This window comes from Sphaeramia orbicularis, chromosome 12 (assembly GCF_902148855.1).
Source record: "Sphaeramia orbicularis chromosome 12, fSphaOr1.1, whole genome shotgun sequence".
Classification (NCBI taxonomy): domain Eukaryota; kingdom Metazoa; phylum Chordata; class Actinopteri; order Kurtiformes; family Apogonidae; genus Sphaeramia; species Sphaeramia orbicularis.
In genome coordinates, this window is record NC_043968.1 from 74,139,073 (window position 1) to 74,159,677 (window position 20,605).

Sequence of the window (20,605 nt, forward strand, 5' to 3'; positions counted from 1 at the left end):
GCTTGGATTTACAAGGCTGACAATTAATACTGAACAAACAAGAACTCAAACTATGAATTATGAAAGAGCTGCAGCATCTGAAACCGACCACAATGAACATTTGACAGATTAACAGAACCACAGCGCTGCAGTTTCACACTCACAGTTTGTCTTTTGTGGATTGGGATTGTCTCTGTCAACTCACCATATATGTTTATTAGGAAGTTTTTTTTTGTTTTTTTTTATCAGTTACTAGAAATTTCAGGCGACCCCATTTGAATTCCAGGCAACCCCATGGGGAGTCCGGACCCCAAGGTTGAAAAACATTGCCTTTTGTTACGCCTACTCTTGCATTCAAAAAGAAAAAGGGTAAAACAATAAAAATAGCAGAGTAGTCTGAGGAGGAGGTCTATGACTCACTAAATTCCTTAATAAGCACTCGCGGAGATATTTCTATATTTAAAAATGATCAAAATTTATTTTCACCAACAAAAATATTCTCCGTGGTTGACTTCAACTTCACAATAATCAAACAAAAAACTTCTTAAGCAGATATAGTATATTTAGTGGTAGATAAACTGTCTCACTCCTCACTCCTTCCTCATGACAGTCAGACAAAAGGCCTGAACCAGCTGTCCTCTCTCCCTAATCACAGGAGGAGGACGGTCCGATCAGGAGGAGGGCGTGAGCAGCTGAAAACAAAATGAAATCAATCATAATTCATTAATCAATATGATCATTTGCCTTATTTTGATTTACCATGATCCAAAATATTAATAAATAATATAAATGGCTCCAACAGCCTTAATGCAGGGGTGTCAAACTCAGATCCTCGAGGGCCGATATCCTGCATGTTTTAGATGTTTCCCTCTTCCAACACACCTGATTCAAATGATAAGCCTATCATCCAGCTCTGCAGAAGCCTGATAATGACCGTCAGGTGTGCTGGAAGAGGGAAACATCTAAAACATGCAGGATACCGGCCCTCGAGGATCTGAGTCTGACACCCCTGCCGTAACGGATACTGATAACCTTGGATCCACAAATGAGAACAACCATGTCTTATTATCAGCTGATGATAACCTTTCAAAAAAGAAACAGAATTTTAAACAAATAGACTTTTATGAGACTTTCCTCACAGAAGAACTTTGCGATAACAGTGTTCGTCATCTGTTTTAACCTGATACTTCATATGGACATTAAAAGAGTGATATTTTGCTTTTTTAAATAAAATTCTTCACTTTCAAACACTTCCCTGTGGTCTCCATAAACTGTACAGGGTGGGGAAGCAAAATTTACAATGAACATTTAGTTGTTTTTTCTCAGCAGGCACTACATCAATTGTTTTGAAACCAAACATATATTGATGTCATAATCATACCTAACACTATTATCCATACCTTTTCAGAAACTTTTGCCCATATGAGTAATCAGGAAAGCAAACGTCAAAGAGTGTGTGATTTGCTGAATGCACTCGTCACACCAAAGGAGATTTCAGAAATAGTTGGAGTGTCCATAAAGACTGTTTATAATGGAAAGAAGAGAATGACTATGAGCAAAACTATTATGAGAAAGTCTGGAAGATACTATTAAAGAAGAATGGGAGAAGTTGTCACCCGAATATTTGAGGAACACTTGCGCAAGTTTCAGGAAGCGTGTGAAGGCAGTTATTGAGAAAGAAGGAGGACACATAGAATAAAAACATTTTCTATGATGTCAATTTTCTTGTGGCAAATCAATTCTCATGACTTTCAATAAACTAATTGGTCATACACTGTCTTTCAATCCCTGCCTCAAAATATTGTAAATTTTGCTTCCCCACCCTGTAAATGCTCTGCTTGGGTCTGAATTCTTCATTAATTCAACTCCACAGGTCCATCTTCAACCCTATTTCTGAGTAATGACACCAGAAAGGTGGTTTGGAGCGCTGGCCCTTTAAATGCACATGAGCCACTTCAGGCCCCGCCCCCCTCCAGGTTGTTGGCTGTGCTGCTCTGTCCCAATCAACCAACAACTGAACATTTTAGATAATCGGCTCCAAGTTTGGACATATTTTCAGTATGGACTACAACCGCTGCTGCTGATAAACAATTATGTCGAACTGGAGAAATGTTTGTTTGTCTGAAGTCTGGACCTTATATGTGCAAATGTCGTGATGTAACTAGTTATAAAATGTAACAAATTAAGCAGGAATTAAAACAGGTTGTAGAAATCCACTGGATTTTTGCCAGAATGAATATAAAGATAGTTTTGCAGCAGCTGGAGGGTTCAAATTCAAACTGCATGAACTATTAGGGTCCAAATACACAAATAAATGAACCACAGACTAATAAAAGTGTGTTCAGAGAAATATGACCGCTACAGAACAAAACAACCATGACAGAGTTATGTTTTTTGGGACATTTGAAGCTCCTCTGTGGTTTAGTTTGTCCTTCATCCACATCTAATCAACCTAAACACCTCTACATTGTGAAATTTCATACTAATCTCATTTGTGTTTTACTTCTTTTTCAGTTTTGTTTTGTTTTTGTTTTTTTTTTAATATAATTTCCACATCACTAACCTCGTCCTTCTCTTTGTTTCCTGGGACAACGTCTCTGAACCAAGCATGTGTCCCTACCCTGGACTTTAACCTTCTAACTGACAGGACAAAGCTTTGGAAACAAGAGGTAAAATAAAACAAAGTTAATGTTCCACTTCAGGCCCATATTTGCAGCTCACGTCTACTTCCTTCCTATGAACCTTGTATGATTATGTCAAGTGTATTAGTAAGTTAATGTCTAAACTATTTACTTTTAACCCTTTAACACAGGGGTCTCAAACATGCGGCCCGGGGGCCAAATGCAGCCCGCCAAAGGTTCCAATTTGGATGAATTTGCAAAGTGCAAAAATTCCACAGTCAAGGCTGTTTAACTCATTTTAGTTCAGGTTCCACATACAGACCAATAATAGTATAATAATCTACAAAAAATAATGTCTCCATATTTTCTTCTTGGTTTGATGTGAAAAAAATAATATTACATTATACCTATAAATAATGACAACTTCAAATTTTTGATTTTGTTTTAGTGCAAAACATAACATTAAATTATGAAAATACTTCCATTTACAAACTATCCAATAACAATAAAATGTGAATAACCTGAACACATATGAACAACCTGAAATGTCTAAAGAAAATTAAGCACAATTTTAACAATTTTCTGCCTGTTACTAATTGTTTAGTGTCTTTGTAGATGTGATCCATAATGCACATGTAAAAATGATACGTTGAGGCATAATATTGTTAAAATTACACTTATTTTTCTTAAGGAATTTCAGTTTTTTCAGGTTATTTAAATTTTTTTGTTTGGATAGTTTAGAAAAGTAAGTGTTTTCATAATTTAATGGGGGTTTTTTTACACTAAAACAAAGACAAAAATTTGGAGTTGTCATTATTTATAGGTTATTATGCTATTATTTTACTGGTCCGGCCCACTGGAGATCAAGTCGGACTGAATGTGGCCCCTGAAAGAAAATGAGTTTGAGACCCCTGCTTTAACCCCTGAGACAGCTACACGGTCAAAACTCTGTTAAAAAAACAGTAACAAAAATATAAAGGAAATTCACGACAACACTGCAAACAATAAAAACAAAAAACAACAAGGAAAATAATGTAAAAAATCCCAAAAAAGCTCAAACGATCTATTTTCATAGCGAGTCCATCTCACTCACTGCACTGAGTTTTGCCCCCCCGTTACACAGGTGGCGGGGGGGTGCACTGAGCATGCTCAGATGTCTATGGAAAGAACAAGGTCTATTCTATCAGCACGTTTTGGAATTTTTCCTATTGAACAAATGGTTGAATTTTTATGAATATTTAGAATAAATCCTACATACAGAACGCTCACCACAGACACGTCAGGGGCTAAAGGGTTAAACTAAATGCATAAAACAACAATCCATTTTAAACGTATTATCATGTCCATTCTGTTGTTTTTACTTAGTATTGTTATTTCACTGTTTTTAAGCGTACAGCTGCTTTTATGTCTCTTTTAATTTATTCTTGTATTTTGGTCTATTATTTTGCTTTTTATTCTTCTGTACGACAGGATTTTAATTGCACAGCTGTTTTATGTTTTTAATCTATTCTTGTATTTTTCTTTAATTTTTTGGTTTTTCCCCTGTAAGTGACTTTGGAAAAAAGCATCTGCCAAATGCATAAATGAAAAGAAATAAAAGAAAGAAAGCAGCAGCCACTGACTTGTCTTTGAGATAATAGAGGGCGTAGGTTGTCGGCAGTCCTCCATCATGACCGGGTTGCCACCAGCAAGTGAAAGTTTCTTTTTCGGGTGAACGACAGCTGGTCAGTTTAGGTTTATCTGGAGGGCTGTATCCTAAAAACAAACAGAATATATTAAAAGGAAGGACAGGGGAATTCTACATGGGTGAACTATTTCCTTTAAGATTTTCCTAATAGTCTGTCCTTGGTCTAGTTTTGTAAATGGGTGCTTCTATGAAACTGGTCCTAAAATCAGGACATGGAGCTAAAAATTCAAACCAGATGTAGACTAATGTTATGAAGCAAGTTTGGAAGCACTTTGGGTCTATTTTAAAAATAAATATTTACTGAGATAAAAAGGGAACTATTTTTCAGATAAAACACATTTTTATATTTTTTTATATTATGTTTTATACAAAAATCCGCATGTAACAGTAAAAAGGACACGGAAACTACGTGCTACTATTTTTTTTTTTTTTTAAATATCTCTTTATTCTCTCAGAGGTACATTTTGGGAACTGAACTAATTATGCAAGACAGAGTGTTTCACAAAAATCACCACTGTTGCAAAATCATTCGCGATTTATTTGTGTTTAAATGGGCGGGTTCTGCATGTAATTCCAGTGGACACGATGGGTTCCACATGAAACCTGATATAACACTGAGACTGATGAAAAACCCACATGTGTGGATTAGAAAAACCACTAGGATCGACACATTTAACACAGTGTTTTTATTTATAGTCTATAGAAGACCATTTATAGACATGTTTTCACATCTAATGCACTGACACCTAGGGAGATTTAATGTCCGTATTTGGGTCCTATTTTTGGCCCCAATATTTTATTAAAAATTCATTAATTTTGGGATGGCTCAGAGTAAGAGAATATATTTTTTTGCATTTATTTAAGGTCATCCTTAGGTTCATCCTGGGGGGAAATATGTCTTCATTTCTCTTTTATTATTGGGTCTAAAAAACTGGAAAAGTGACAGATACCAAAATAAACCCAGTTTCATAGAAGCACCCAAATGACTATTCTGTGAATCCATTACAGTTTCGGTGTCCACTTCACACTGGAATATTTAGCTTGTGTAGTACAATACGTATGATATTTGACCTGTTTCGACACATTAAGGTTGAAAAATTGGCCTAATTACAAATGGCTGTTTTCCTTTTACTTAACTCTGTTCTGATGTCACACACCGTCGAGATTTGAAGGACAGAAGCTTACATTTGTACATTTTCTGTTCTGTTGATACCACAGCCCAACCATCAACCATTCAGTTAAACAGAGCACAAGGATCTTTTTGCATTTTATGTATGAAAAATGATTAATTAATCTCATTTTCTGATGTAATTATTGCTGCAAACGCTAAATGTATCTGTTATTTTTGGTTATTGGCCTGACCTTTTTCATCAATCACACTTATTCTATTTTGCAGATCTCAGATAGACCATGCAAACATAAAAAAAAAAAAAAAAAAAAAAAAAAAGTCAGTCACCCAACATTTTTCTCTAAAGCAGGGTTCTCAAACATGTGGCCTGGGGGCCAAATGCGGCCCGCCAAAGGTTCCAATTCAGCCCACGGGATGAATTTGCAAAGTGCAAAAATTCCACAGTCAAGGCTGTTGAACTCATTTTAGTTCAGGTTCCACATACAGACCAATAATAGTATAATAATCTACAAAAAATAATGTCTCCATATTTTCTTCTTGGTTTGATGTGAAAAAAATAATATTACATTATGCCTATAAATATTGACAACTTCAATTTTTTGATTTTGTTTTAGTGCAAAAAATAACATTAAATGATGAAAAAACTTACATTTACAAACTATCTAATAACAATAAAATGTGAATAACCTGAACTAATATGAACAACCTGAAATGTCTAAAGAAAATTAAGCACAATTTTAACAATTTTTTGCCTGTTACTAAGTGTTTACTGTCTTTGTAGATCAGATCCATAATGCACATGTAGAAATGATAAGCTGAGGCATAATATTGTTAAAATTGCACTTATTTTTCTTAAGGAATTTCAGTTTTTTCAGGTGATTCACATCTTTTTTGTTTGGATAGTTTGTAAAAGTATTTTCATAATTTAATGGGGGTTTTTTGCACTAAAACAAAGACAAAAATTTGGAGTTGTCATTATTTATAGCACAGGTGTCAAACATGCGGCCCGGGGGACAAATCCAGCCCGCCAAAAAGTCCAGTTTGGCCTTTGGGATGAATTTGTGAAATGCAAAAATTACACTAAGATATTAACAATCCTTTAAGTTCAGGTTCCACATCGGAACAATTCAATCTCAAGTGGGCGGGACCAGTAAAATACTATCATAATAACATATAAATAATGTCAACTTCAAATGTTTCTCTTTATAAATGTAAATATTTTCATGTATTTGCACTAAAACAAAGTATAATTTTGCAAAAAATGTGAATAACCTGTAATGTCTTAAGAGAAGTAAGTACAATTTTAAAAATATTCTGACTATTACTCAATGTTTTTTGTGTTTGTAGATCCACTGTGATCTGTACGTTATAATGTACATGTGTAAATGATAAACTGAGGCATAATATGGTTAAAATTATACTTATTTTTTCAGTTGGTTCATGTTATTCACATCTTTTGAAAGGATAGTTTGTAGATGTAAACCTGTTCATAATGTAAATTAACCCTTTCATGCATGCATATGAGAACCTTAAGATTTTTTTCCTGAGTTTTTTTTTATCCCTCTTTAGGCATTAAAAAACAATGCAATTGGAAAAAAAAATGTATGAACTTATTTTTCATGGAGTTGCAAAAATGTCCACTCAGCTGGATACCATGTGTTTAATTTTTGAAGCAAAGAAACATGTATTTACTGTGTGAAAACTATGAAATAAAAACATGTTTAATGCTGTTAATCTCATGTTTTGTCACATTTTAACATACTCTAATACTACTTATTACTCATGGAGATAATTGGCAAAAAAACAAAAAAAAAAAAAAACAACAACACCTTTTTGTTAAAAAACAAAACAAAAAAACTGCAATTGCTTTACACTTAAACATGTTACTGCAGATCAGGTTTATCAAGAACAGAAATTTACAATAAAGGTATGAACTGCAGTGTATGGGATGATGCATAAGTGTCCACTGTGTTGGCTGATATGGAATTGAAACAACAAAACCCATGAATATACGAAAGAACAGCTGTAGAATAACTGTCCACTGTAGTGACCACTGTGCATGAAAGGGTTAACTTTTTTCACTCTAAAACATAGAGAAAAGTTTGGAGTTGTCATTATTTACAGGTTATTATGCTATTATTTGACTGGTCCGGCCCACCTGAGATCAAGTCGGACTGAATGTGGCCCCTGAAAGAAAATGAGTTTGAGACCCCTGCTTTAAAGTTTAATTTCCGTAAAGAAATATAATTAGATTAGGAATAGTTTGACATCCAGAATGCACCCATCTGTATATTATCTAAAAAAAAAAAAATGCGTGCAGGCTAATTTAAAGGTGTTGTGACTTGTTGTGAATGATGCTTTATTTGCTCTTTTTTAGACAGTCAGTCTCCCTCGGTTTCCTGTTTCAACAGCCTTTGAACATCCTGACTCCTAAGATTGTTCAACTCATTGCCAGAAACTTAACACACACTTTACTTCAACTGTGTCTTACAACATGCAGTGACATACTTGTTCCTCTAGTGCAGGGTACAGAAAATAACGCCAGCAGGAGGGCACATTTTACAATTTCCGTCATCGTGGCAGCAGCAAAACACCTCGGTCCTGTTGAGAGACAAAAAAAAAACAAAAAACAAAGAAAGACAGAAGAACAAAGGTGAGTATGGGGCGGTGTGATCTAGACATTCAGCCACTCGTAGGATGTTGTCTGTCACAACAGTGTCATTTGTATGAATACACAACATGTTTGCATGACCAGGAAAACCACCCGCTGTGACTGCAGGCACATGTGACCCCAATCCCATTTTTTTTTTGCCCATATGTGACCTGTATCCAATCTGTTAACCGTGTAAAGCCTGAACCATTAAATCACTGACAAAAAATTCCAGTTCATTGAAACTGGAGCCTTTATTGGTCCTTCTGAACAACCCAAATATCTTTTTTTTCAAATATCAGTTTCCATGCATGAGATTCAGTTTTGTATCATATTTGATACAGGGTGGGGAAGCAAAATTTACAATATTTTGAGGCAGGGATTGAAAGACAGTGTATGACCAATTAGTTCATTGCAAGTCATGAGAATTGATTTGCCACAAGAAAATTGACATAATAGAAAATGTTTTTATTCTATGTGTCCTCCTTCTTTCTCAATAACTGCCTTCACACGCTTCCTGAAACTTGCGCAAGTGTTCCTCAAATATTCGGGTGACAACTTCTCCCATTCTTCTTTAATAGTATCTTCCAGACTTTCTCGTAATAGTTTTGCTCATAGTCATTCTCTTCTTTCCATTATAAACAGTCTTTATGGACACTCCAACTATTTCTGAAATCTCCTTTGGTGTGACGAGAGCATTCAGCAAATCACACACTCTTTTTTTTTTTTTTTTTTTTTTTTCAATTTTTTATTTGTTTTCATTGTGCATCACAGAAGTACAATACAAAAGAAAAAGAAATTCACATTTTACAATACAAGATTCTGTGACACACAAAGTATAACAACCCCCCCCACACACACACACAGAACCAGTGGCGACCCCCATACCAACCCAGTCTGGATCTCAGAATACAAAAACCAACTAATAAAGATAAATAAAGACAAATACATGTATATCGATGAAAGAGTATAATTTACAGATATAAACAGAATAGTGATCGGGGAAGTCATAGACAGTTATGTTGCACTCTTTCTTTAACCAAAAAATAAACACCATCCCACATACTCAGCGTTTTTCGACTGGGTGCATGCATCCGGGCCACTGACCTCTCCATCATGACTATATCTAGAAAATAATTTATCCATTGTTGCTGTGATAAAGTATGAGGCGGTTGCCATCTCAATGCCAGCATTTTCTTGGCTGCAGTGAGAGCAGCCCATAATATACGCTTTTGCTGAAGAGAAAGTTGTAAGGTAGAGTCATCATTAAGCAGAAGTAAAGATGGTGATGAAGGGTTATTAATCTTTAGCATATCACTCAAAGTAACAGAAATTTGCTTCCAAAAATCATACACTTCAGGACACTCCCAGTACATATGTATAAATGATCCTACAGTATCTAGTGTACATAAGTCACACATAGGAGATGGAATAATTTTCATAGCGTGACGTTTCCTGGGAGTTAAATACATCCTATGTATAAACTTGAAATGTATTGACTGATGGTCAGGGTTTTTGGATGTGTCGTGCAAGTTCTTCCACACTAAAATCACACACTCTTTGACGTTTGCTTTCCTGATTACTCATATGGGCAAAAGTTTCTGAAAAGATATGGATAATAGTGTTAGGTATGATTATGACATCAATATATGTTTGGTTTCAAAACAATTGACGTAGTGCCTGCTGAGAAAAAACAACTAAATGTTCATTGTAAATTTTGCTTCCCCACCCTGTACATCGGGTCTCAGTGCTCAAATATCCTCCTGACACCCAGGAGAGTACAGGTTTTGGCTTTTTTTTTTTTTTTTTTACATTAAATAATTGCCTTTACTGGAAACAGCACTATGCAGAAAATCTTTCAGATGCATTTTTAAAAATTTTTGGGAATGTCCTTTGCAGTGGACAGCGTTTTTTTTTTTTTTTTTTTTTTCTCAATAAAGCTGTGAAACTCTTGTCCTCTACAGAGGACAAAAATACATTGATGGGTTTCAAGAGGATATTATTATTTTTGAACAAACAAAAACATACAGTAATATAACACAAACATGTCTAACAAATTGGTAATTCCGTTTCTAAATTGTCACAGTTCTTCCTCCTTCCTCATTAATGACAGTCTTGTACTGTCACTGGAAAGGCCTCTGGTGAATGAATTCCTCCCCCTGGTGGATTATCTTTGTATTGCATGTATCTAATTGTAAACATCAGGTTTTTCAAGAAAAAAAATATCATACTGATCATGTAGAGGATTTCAAAGCTCATGTATCAAATATGATACGTTTGGCATTATAGGGTCAAAGACAGTTTGAACAGCACTAATCCCATTTTTTCAAATCTGACCCAGGCCACTTTCAAATGTGGTCCTAAATCTGATACGTATCTGATATTTTGCAATGTGACCTCAGTCTGAATGGCCAGGTCGTGTTTATCCGAACTTCATTCACGTCATTGAAGTGCGTCACAATTCTGCATCCTAGGAGTGTTAAAAACAGTGCATGCCTGCGTGGTGACGTATTATGTCAGGACCTGTTTTGCTCATGCATTTCACTTCAGTTCATACTCAAAACCAGTGTTGGGCAAATTACTTTTAAAAAGTAATTAGTTATAGTTACTAGTTACTTTCCCAAAAAAGTAATTGAATTAACAGAATTACTTCTTCATAAATGTAATTAGTTACCAGGGAAAGTAATTATTGCGTTACTTTTTTAAAAAACCTTCAAATATGTAAAAGGAAACTGATTTCTGAGCGTGTTTCACAGGCCAGTTGTATAGAGTAGAACAGCAGACAGGTACTGAATACCATAACTGTGGTGAGGCTAGGGTCCACCAGGGCCCGGCTGGGGTCCACCAGGGCCTGGCTTTTCCACCACATAAGTGTATATCTGCATTTATAGGAAGAACATGTTCCTCCAGTTAATCCCACATCTCCACTTTTTTCAGTGGCTCCTCCCTGATCCAGCTGTAAATGTCTTCAGTCCAGTCAGTCGGATTTTCACTGATAACTCCTCCCCTAAATTAGTTGCGCATGTAGCTGCGTTCAAGTGAATGGGGTGTGCTGGGACAACTCAAATTCGGACATGTCATCAGTCGTTCAGGTGACGGCAGCGTGGACACCTCAGACTCATGGACACACAGGTGAAGCATGAAGGCAGTGTGGGTAATCTGAATATAAGAACGGCTCGTAAACGAACGACTTGTAACGAATCGGTTCTTATCGTTCACTGAAAAGAGCCGTTCAGAAGACTCGACTCGTCCGCGAATGTCACACCTCTCGTGCCTGGCTGAGCGAGCCAGGATGGATAACAGCTGTTAGATTTCAGTGCATAGTAACGCGCCACATTTCACTGTCGGTAACGGTAACGGTGTTGTAACGTTTCAAATAGGAATTCATTAGATTACCAGTTACTGGAAAACAATAACGGTTTTCGTAACGCTGCTATTTTTAATGCCGTTATTCCTAACACAGCTCAAAACTGATAGAAGTCTGTTATGACCCTGGGTTATAATTTGTCTATTTATCTGTATATATGTTTCTGTTTAGTGTGTGTGTGTTCGCCACCGTCCTGTAGGTGTGCTCTGTTTGTCTTGCAGGAAGCTGATTGGTTGAGTGTGATTGCCCCGCCCCTTTAAATGGCCCTGGATTCAGCCGTTGGCTCTCTCTCTTGCCTCCTGCCAGCTTCCAACCGTGGGTTTCTGTGTGTGATCGTCAGTCCTGTGTTCGAGTGTGACTTTTGCATCTGTATATACTGTAGGTGTAAATAGAATCTTTTTGTAAATTCCATCCTTTTTCGGTAGGGGAGGTCGGCTCTTTTATTTTCACCTTTTCTCCTGTTTTTTTGGTTAGGGAGTTCAGGTTAGTTTTCTGTATTTTATTTCTTGCATTTATTTTGAGTAAGTAATTTAGTTTGAACTCAGAAGAAGATATTTTGTTTGTTGTTTTAGCCGCACCCTCCCTTAACCCTCCTTTAGTTGATTAAAAAATAAATACTGTGAACTTTAGTTTTTTTTTGACTGACGTGTGTGCTTGGGAGCTGGGAGGGGACAAAGTAGAGCGTATTATGTTCGCCCTGGTGAACCCCTAGGCCGGGGCGTAACAAGTCGCATTTAAGTTGTAGTATGAATGAGCATATGATGTTTTATGTGTGTTTGATACTTCTAGTAACACTTTTTTTTTATGCTGCTTTTTAGATATTTATGCCATTAGGGTTTTCTTTTTAGATTTTAGTTTTTATACTCTTTTATATACATTATTTATACTTTTTTTTATGGCACCTACGACGATTGCACTTTTTAATTTCGTTGTACCTGTACTATGACAATAAAGATATTCTATTCTATTCTATTCTATACAAAAAAAATCAGATTTTGTCAGGATCCTAGTGTTTTCTTGTGTTTCCCCCTCCCTTTTGTGGGTGTGTGTCTTGTTTGTCCTTTCCCTGTCTTGTCTGTGTGTGTGTTGTCTGGAGCTGGGCGGAGCTGGAGGTCACCTCTCACCCACATACCTGCCTTCCATCTGTAATCAAGCCACCTGCCTCCAATCATCTACTCCACTCTCCTGTATTTAAACACAGTCTTCAGTTCTACACATTGCCAGATTGTCAGCTAACCTCAAGTGGTATTACATGAACTTCGGCTGTGTAGCTTTTTTTTACTTTGCTACTTTCCTGTTTTTGTTAATGGGTTTGCACTTTTTTCTAGTGATGGGTAGATGAGGCGTCATGAAGCGTTTCGAAACATTGCCAAACTGTATTGATACTGTGTCGATACTGTGTCACTGAATATTGACACCTGCTGGACCTTAAAAATCCCTACAGGCAACCTCGTTGACAGACTCAACTGACACTGATTTGATGACCTAGTATATACAATAATATAATTTAAGTCATTGTATTTTATATTGTATTATTTAATATCTTCATTTAAATTTAAAATATCTTTGATATTTTTAGATACAGTCAATAAACTAGAAGCACTCGGAGAGTGCAGACCTCCACCAAGGCTGATCAGTGGCGCCCCCCCACCCCCGATCACCACCAAAATTTAATCATTTCTTCCTTATCCCATTTCCAACAAACCCTGAAAATTTCATCCAAATCTGTCCATAACTTTTTGAGTTATGTTGCACACTAATGGACCGACAAACAAACAAACAAACAAACAAACCCTGGCAAAAACATAACCTCCTTGGCGGAGGTAATAATGTGAACGTGCATCATAATGTGAAAATCTAAGTGAACGTGTTGTGAATGAGGACGCTTGTGGACTGGGATATATATACGAGGGCCGTTCAATAAATTCATGGCCTCACCCAGAACAGAACAACACAAACTGATAATTTATATTTACCTCCGCCAAGGAGGTTATGTGTTTGTTTGTTTGTTTGTTTGTTTGTTTGTTTGTCTGTCCGTTAGTGTGCAACATAACTCAAAAAGTTATGGACAGATTTGGATGAAATTTTCAGGGTTTGTTGGAAATGGGATAAGGAAGAAATGATTAAATTTTGGTGGTGATCGGGGTGGGGGGGCCCACTGATCAGCCTTGGCGGAGGTCTGCGCTCTCCGAGTGCTTCTAGTTTATTTTTCAACATAATCTCCATTTACAGCAATGCACTTGGTCCATCAATGTTCAAGCATCACTATCCCATCACGAAAGAATGTAACATCCTGTATTATAACAACCAGTATTTCTGGGTGAGGCCATGAACTTATTGAACAGCCCTTGTATATGTGTGTGTGTGTGTGCGTGCGTGTGTGCGTGTGTGTGTATATATATATATATATATATATATATATATATATATATATATATATATATATATATATAATTTTTTTTTTTTTTTTTTTTTTTTTTCTTACAAATTTTTATTAAAAAAAATTAATATTTTCCAACGTTTTGAGCTTGATGGTTAAAAATGAAGTAAAGAATAAATTAATAGGAATTAATTATCAGTAAAGCAACTGTGAGTAAGTTGTAGAATGGCTGTATACCCGAGTTTCTCCTGGGTGTATCTGGGACTTCATTCTCATGCCAGGCCCTAGAATGCCTCAGCATTGAGGAGGTGCTTTTGTTTAAATAGGAAGTTTTGTCAAACAAATGTGACATTTAACCTGCAGAAAATAATATGAATAGTAAACTAAGAATCACTTTGAAATGAATTTGAATTCAGATAGATCAAGTGGAAACTCTGAGAGGAGCAGGATGAAACAAGGAAATTAAAACAAATATACTCAGTGCCAATGAAAACGCAACACTTGAAGATTCTTATATTTTTTTTAATCGATGAGGATTTTTATTCCATAAGCTCTTTGGAATTAATCATAGGCCATTTCTATCCAGTAAAAATAAAAAATAACATCTAAATTTGTTGACAAAAAATAAGGATAAAGAAAGAAACTCAAGGACCCCCAAAACCAAGAGTCACAAAGCGGTCCTGGAGGTGCTGCAGCTCAATGTAGCGGTCCTGCTGTGGCGTGGTCACACATGCTCGTCCAGGACCAGGTCTGTCTGCAGTTGAGCCAGTTTCTTCATGCCTCTGTTGCATCCTGACTATGGTGGACATGTTGCATCCAAAACGGCGCGCCACCTGCCGAGCAGAGATTCCGGCCTCCAGGAGCCCCATAGCATGGCATCTGTGGTCACGTGTCAGTCTAGGCATCGCTGAGTTATTGCAAATGATTTTCATGCTTTTCAACTTGGCTTTATATACAGAACATGACCACTCCTGAACTGACCACAGTTCCGTAAGTTGAGCAGTTCATTGCTGAGGAATGAGAAAAACAAGTCTTATGAATGCAGACAAGTTCATTCAAGCGTGACAATAGCTCAACCCATCTCAGGTTGTTAAGAAATTGTCTGGGATTATCTTATACAGGTGAAACAAACATACTGATGCAGCTCAGGAACAACAAAACACATTCAAGTGTTGCGTTTTCATTGGCACTGAGTATACTTTATTTTCCGATATGAGATCCAAATGGTCCCACATGGCCGAAACCTTTCTTTTGGCTTGAGGCTGCTCTATAATTCTCGATGAATTTGACGATGAACCGCAAAAGATCAGAGATTCTTTTGGCAGATGCATCCCGTTGACAGATGTGCTTCCTTATAAACACAGTTTGGCGTGTCAGTGTCAGTTCCAAACACTTCCTGCATTGGCCACGTGACTTTCTCAAAGCGATACGCGCACCGACACGGGATTTTGTTCTATGAGCTCGACGCATGCGCTGACGCATCAGTGTCGCCGGACCCATCACTACTGCCTGTGCCTGCTACCTTCCCGGACTCGACAAGCCACCTTCATCCTGCTCCGGCACAGACCTGTTTTTGTACAATCATTCAAGATTTTGTCATTTTTACAAGCTCATCTCTCATCCGTTTGTCTGCATCGTGGGTCCATCTCTTACCAAAACTTATGACAGATTTCACCAAAAAATCCGAATTGTGCATTAAGACCTTATGTCTGAACGTACTCTCAGACATCCTGTTATGAGTCAAGTCGTACGCGATAGAAATGTATACTGAACAAAAATATAAACGCACGACTTTTGTTTTTGCTCCCATTTTTCATGAGCTGAACTCAAAGATATAAAACTTTTTCTATGTACACGAAAGGCCTATTTCTCTCTGAAATAATGGCCTATTGTGCATGCATGCCTTGTACTGTTCTTGTACATTTTGTATTATATTGTATGTCTGGCATTTTCCCCTTGACTTCAGCTCCTGCAGATTTTTTAACTGTGTTTAGGTTTATTTCATTTCACTGATGTGGTGTCACTATGGTTACCTGTGTCTGCATTAGCCAATTAAACTATACTGAACAAAAATATAAATGCACGACTTTTGTTTTTGCTCCCATTTTTCATGAGCTGAACTCAAAGATCTAAAACTTTTTCTATGGACACAAAAGGCCTATTTCTCTCAAATATTGTTCATAAATTTGTCTAAATCTGTGTTAGTGAGCACTTCTCCTTTGTCATTTGCTGAGATAATCCATCCACCTCACAGGTGTGGCATATCAAGATGCTGATTAGACAGCAGGATTATTGCACAGGTGTGACTTAGGCTGGCCACAATAAAAGGCCACTCTAAAATGTGCACTTTTACTGTATTGGGTGGTCCAGGGGGGTTCAAAAAACCAGTCAGTATTTGGTGTGACCACCATTTTCCTCACACAGTCTTCTTCATGAATTCTCTGAAACAGCTTTGGAGATGGCTTATGGTAGAGAAATGAACATTCAATTCACAGGCAAAAGCTCTGGTGGAGATTCCTGAAGTCAGCATGCCAATTGCATATTCCCTCAAAACTTGTGACATCTGTGGTATTGTGCTGTGTGATAAAACTGCACATTTTGGAGTGGCTTTTTATTGTGGCCAGCCTAAGGCACACCTGTGCAAAAATCCTGCTGTCTAATCAGCATCTTGATATGCCACACCTGTGAGGTGGATGGATTATCTCAGCAAAGAAGAAGTGTTCACTAACACAAATTTAGACAGATTTGTGAGCAATATTTGAGAGAAATAAACCTTGTGTGTACACAGAAAAAGTTTTAGATCTTTGAGTTCAGCTCATGAAAAATGGGGGCAAAAACAAAAGTCGTGCATTTATATTTTTGTTCAGTATAAAAACAGAAATCCTCAGCAGGGGGAATAGGGGACATCTGAGGACATCACTGATTGTAGTAATTTTACCTCTAAAAAATTAATACAGAACAGCAAATGTGTTAAAATGAAATGAAAACTGGCTCCAGTGCAGAATGTATGCTGTTCTACTACAGATTAAAAAGCAGTGCCTACCTCTACCAGCTGGCACATAACCACATGTGTGATTGCATAATGTGAGTTCAGCCTTTTGCTAGAGCATCAAGACCACAGGAAGCTGATTTTCCCTCTCCGCCGTTACATGCTCCCATTGAAATGACTTGAAAATCTGCTTGGCCATACACAGATGTTAAAGTAATGATTACTCTGCATGATCCCTCATCCACCAACACTGTTTAAAAAGGAAAAAGCTCTCTAGGTTGGTAGACTACTTTGTATTTCTTTAAAATAGGCAGTGCTAGTCATATGATGTAGCGACAGCGTCTTACAAAATAGTGTTAAAAAGAAGCTGTTTTTCACCAAACATTTGCACATACAGTATAGAAGCAAGATCATGGGGTTTTAAAATCATTAAATCCCTGCAAAAGAAAACAAAAACAACAGGATACTGACTGAAGTAGTTGCCCACTGTCAGATTAGTCCAGTATAATACATCCTGTAAGCCAAACCAGATCATAGACTATACCATATTGAATCTGTAGACCAGGGGTGTTAAACATGTGGCCCATGGGCTAAAACCAGCCCACCAAAAGGTCCAATCTGGCCCACGGGATGAAATTGGAAAGTGCAAAAATTACACAGAAGATATGAGGTTGTGTCATTTTAGTTCATGTTCCGCATACATACCAATGTGATCTCCAGTAAAATAACAGCAGAATAACCTATAAGTAATGACTTCAAATTTTCTTCATGGTTTAATGTGAAAAAATAATATTAAATTATGCCTATAAATAATGATAACTTCTAATTTTTGTCTTTGTTTTAGAGCAAAAAAAAAAGAAAATATTCACATTAAATTTCTATCCTTTAAAAATAACATGTGAATAACCTGAACAAGTATGAACAACCCGAAATGACTGAAGACAATTAAGTGTAATTTTAACAGTATTGTGCTTGTTATTAAATGTTTTGTGCCTTTGTAGATCTGATCCATAATGCACATGCAGAAATGTTAAGTTGAGGCATAATATTGTTAAAATTGCAGTAAAGATTTTTCAGGTTATTGTTTGGATAGTTTGTAAATGTGAATATTTTCAGAATTTCATGTTTACTGTATTTTTTCTTTTCTTTTTTTTTTTTTTTGCACTTAAAGAGAAAAAAATGGAGTTGTCATTATTTATAGGTTATTATGTTATATTTTACTGGTCTGACCCTGGAGATCAAATTGGGCTGAATGTGAGCCCTGAAAGAAAATGAGTTTGACATCCCTGCCCTGGACAATACCAAACTCAAGCTATCATGACTTGAGTATAAAACCTGAGAACATGGGAGCCATAACGATGGACTTTTTTAATCCTTCATCCAGCAGACTGTGCTACAGACATACCTGTGCATACACTGTAAAAAAAAAAAAATCTGTAATTTAACAGAATTTTCACTGTTTCTTTTACAGATTTTTCCTGTATTTTTAAGATACAGGAAAATCTTAATGAAATTACTAAAAATAGGCTGTGATTTTACACGTCAAATGTAAAATAACATGAAAAAACTGTAACTGAATAACCATAAAATTTCAATTTTTTTCAAAGATTTTTTTTTTCTTTTTTCCACAGTTAAAATACATTTGCAAATGTGTCGTAATTTCACAAATATTTCTTTTCTAGATTGAACTGTTAATTTAAAGTTTAATACTGTAAAAATAATAATAAAACAAGATAAAATTACTGACAATTAACTGCAAAAGAAGTATTTATTCTGTAAGTTTAACAAGACTTTTTTGTTAACTGACAAATATCTTGTGTAATTATGGGAGGTTTCACAACAAAAATGTTGAATAAATGTATTTTTGTGAATGTATAACATGTATAAGCACTGATAAACTGTTAAGTTTTTAATCAGTGGATTGTACAGCTTAGTCTCATTGAAATTATATATTAAAAAAAAAAAAAAAATGTGTGTGTGTGTATATATATATATATATTTATTGATTGATTGATTGAATGTTTTAATACATGTAAATATTCTTTATTAAACATTAAAAAGTCAAAAAAAGCAAAATCTTATGTAAAGTTAGGGCCAAAAAATTTATTTTAATTATGGAAAATTCCTGTATTTTTATGAGACAGTTATTTTCCGTTATTTAACAGGATTTTTTCGGCACCCCTGCTGCTGGAATATTACCTTTTTTTTTTTTAATTTAAAAAAAAAAATTTTTTTTTTACAGTGTATCTTTATCCTTTATTCCAGGCCATATTAAATCTTTTGTACTGGGCACGTCTGTGTTTAGGGATTTTAAATTTATGTTTTAAAAATTGCTTGTGCTGCCTTTTTAAGGTGCCAATTTAATATTTGTCCAGGGACTGCAGATGAAAAATAGCCATTAGACTAACTCTGGTGCATTTACAGCAATGGGATTTATGTACAATGTTCCTGTTAAATACATACATACATACATACATACATACATACATAAAGTGAAACAAAACAAATTCAGCAGCAAGTGCAAAAGCAAACATACTAGATATCAGACCAGAAAAAGTGTATTGGCTAATGCTTTACATGGCTGTTATGATTTCAGCCTGTAATTTTGCAGTTTTTATTTGCGACTGTCTACAGTGGACGCTGCTTTGATATGAGCTAAAAAGGGTTTTTTTTGTTTTGTTTTGTTTTTTTTTACCAAGAGGATGTCACCTAAGGCTCAAATTGTGTGGCATGTTTTTGCACTGATTTCCCAAACCGTGACTGTGAGCGTGTGTGAACAGATCGAGGCGATAACACTGAGGAGTCAATCTGTAAAACATGTCATTTATAATAACACCAGGACAAAGCCCTGCATGAAGAACCTGAACTGACCGATGAAACAATAATATTGGTAGACTGACTGTTTGGGTGAAGGCCAATGGACATGGTGGAGCTCTGCAGATGAATCCTAAGTGTCATTATCCTCACAGCATAACGGTCTAAGTCATACTCTATGTAGACAAAAATATTGGGACATGTTGAATTCAGGTGTTTCTTTTCTAACAGAGGTCTGGGATACAGAACAATAATGACAAAAGCCATAATATAGTTTTATATTGTGATAAATATCATTGCATTTCATTGGTTAGTTTGGTTTAAACTGTTATCTTTGCTTCTAAAATGCCTCAGATGTTTTTTACTTAATTTCTCTCAACATTGGTTTTGTTATTTTTTTATCCATGACTATGATTTTAAATGTTCTTCCTCTAAATTTCTTAAATATTTTTCATGCTCTGACTGTAAATAATTATTTTCTTCCTCAATTAACCATCTACTTTTTTCACATCTCACTAAGGAAGAAAAATCCTTCATTAAACTTTAAGGAAATTTGATGTTTATGAACTATATGGACAAAAATATTGGGACACTTTTGTTTTTGTTTTTTTTTGGGCTTCTTATCTAGACCGGGACAATGCACAATATACATTAACCTTAAACAGGACAGGTGTAGTGTTCCAGGTTGTAGCACTAGTGCTAATTTCCATCTGTAGTTCCTGGACAGGCTGATGTTATCATTAAAAAGGCAGACATTAATAAAAACTAAAACATACAAAGAGCAGTATACAATGCATTTCCATAACTCCATCTATATAATATACATCATGTCTACAGCTGTAACATGTCCTGTTTATGATGATTGGAGATATAAACATCAATATTAATAATCAATATACTTATCCCAATATAAAACTATATTATGACTAGGGATGTGACGATTACCGGTATAACGATAAACCGCCGTAAAATTGCAGACGGTTAGTATT

At 35.9% G+C, this 20,605-nt stretch overlaps 1 protein-coding gene across 2 annotated transcripts in view; it reads right to left on the reverse strand.

Moving 5' to 3' along the window:
• The window catches only part of prlra (prolactin receptor a), a 92,446-nt gene that overhangs the window by 46,882 nt on the left and 24,959 nt on the right, over positions 1 to 20,605 (reverse strand). For both annotated transcript variants that reach the window (XM_030149338.1, XM_030149337.1), the window contains exons 2-3: positions 7,925 to 8,017; positions 4,223 to 4,355 (exon numbers count right to left, since the gene is read on the reverse strand). In XM_030149338.1, coding sequence (XP_030005198.1) covers positions 4,223 to 4,355; positions 7,925 to 7,991 — 200 coding nt within the window. In that variant the 5' untranslated portion in view covers positions 7,992 to 8,017. The remainder of the gene's footprint in view (positions 1 to 4,222; positions 4,356 to 7,924; positions 8,018 to 20,605) is intronic.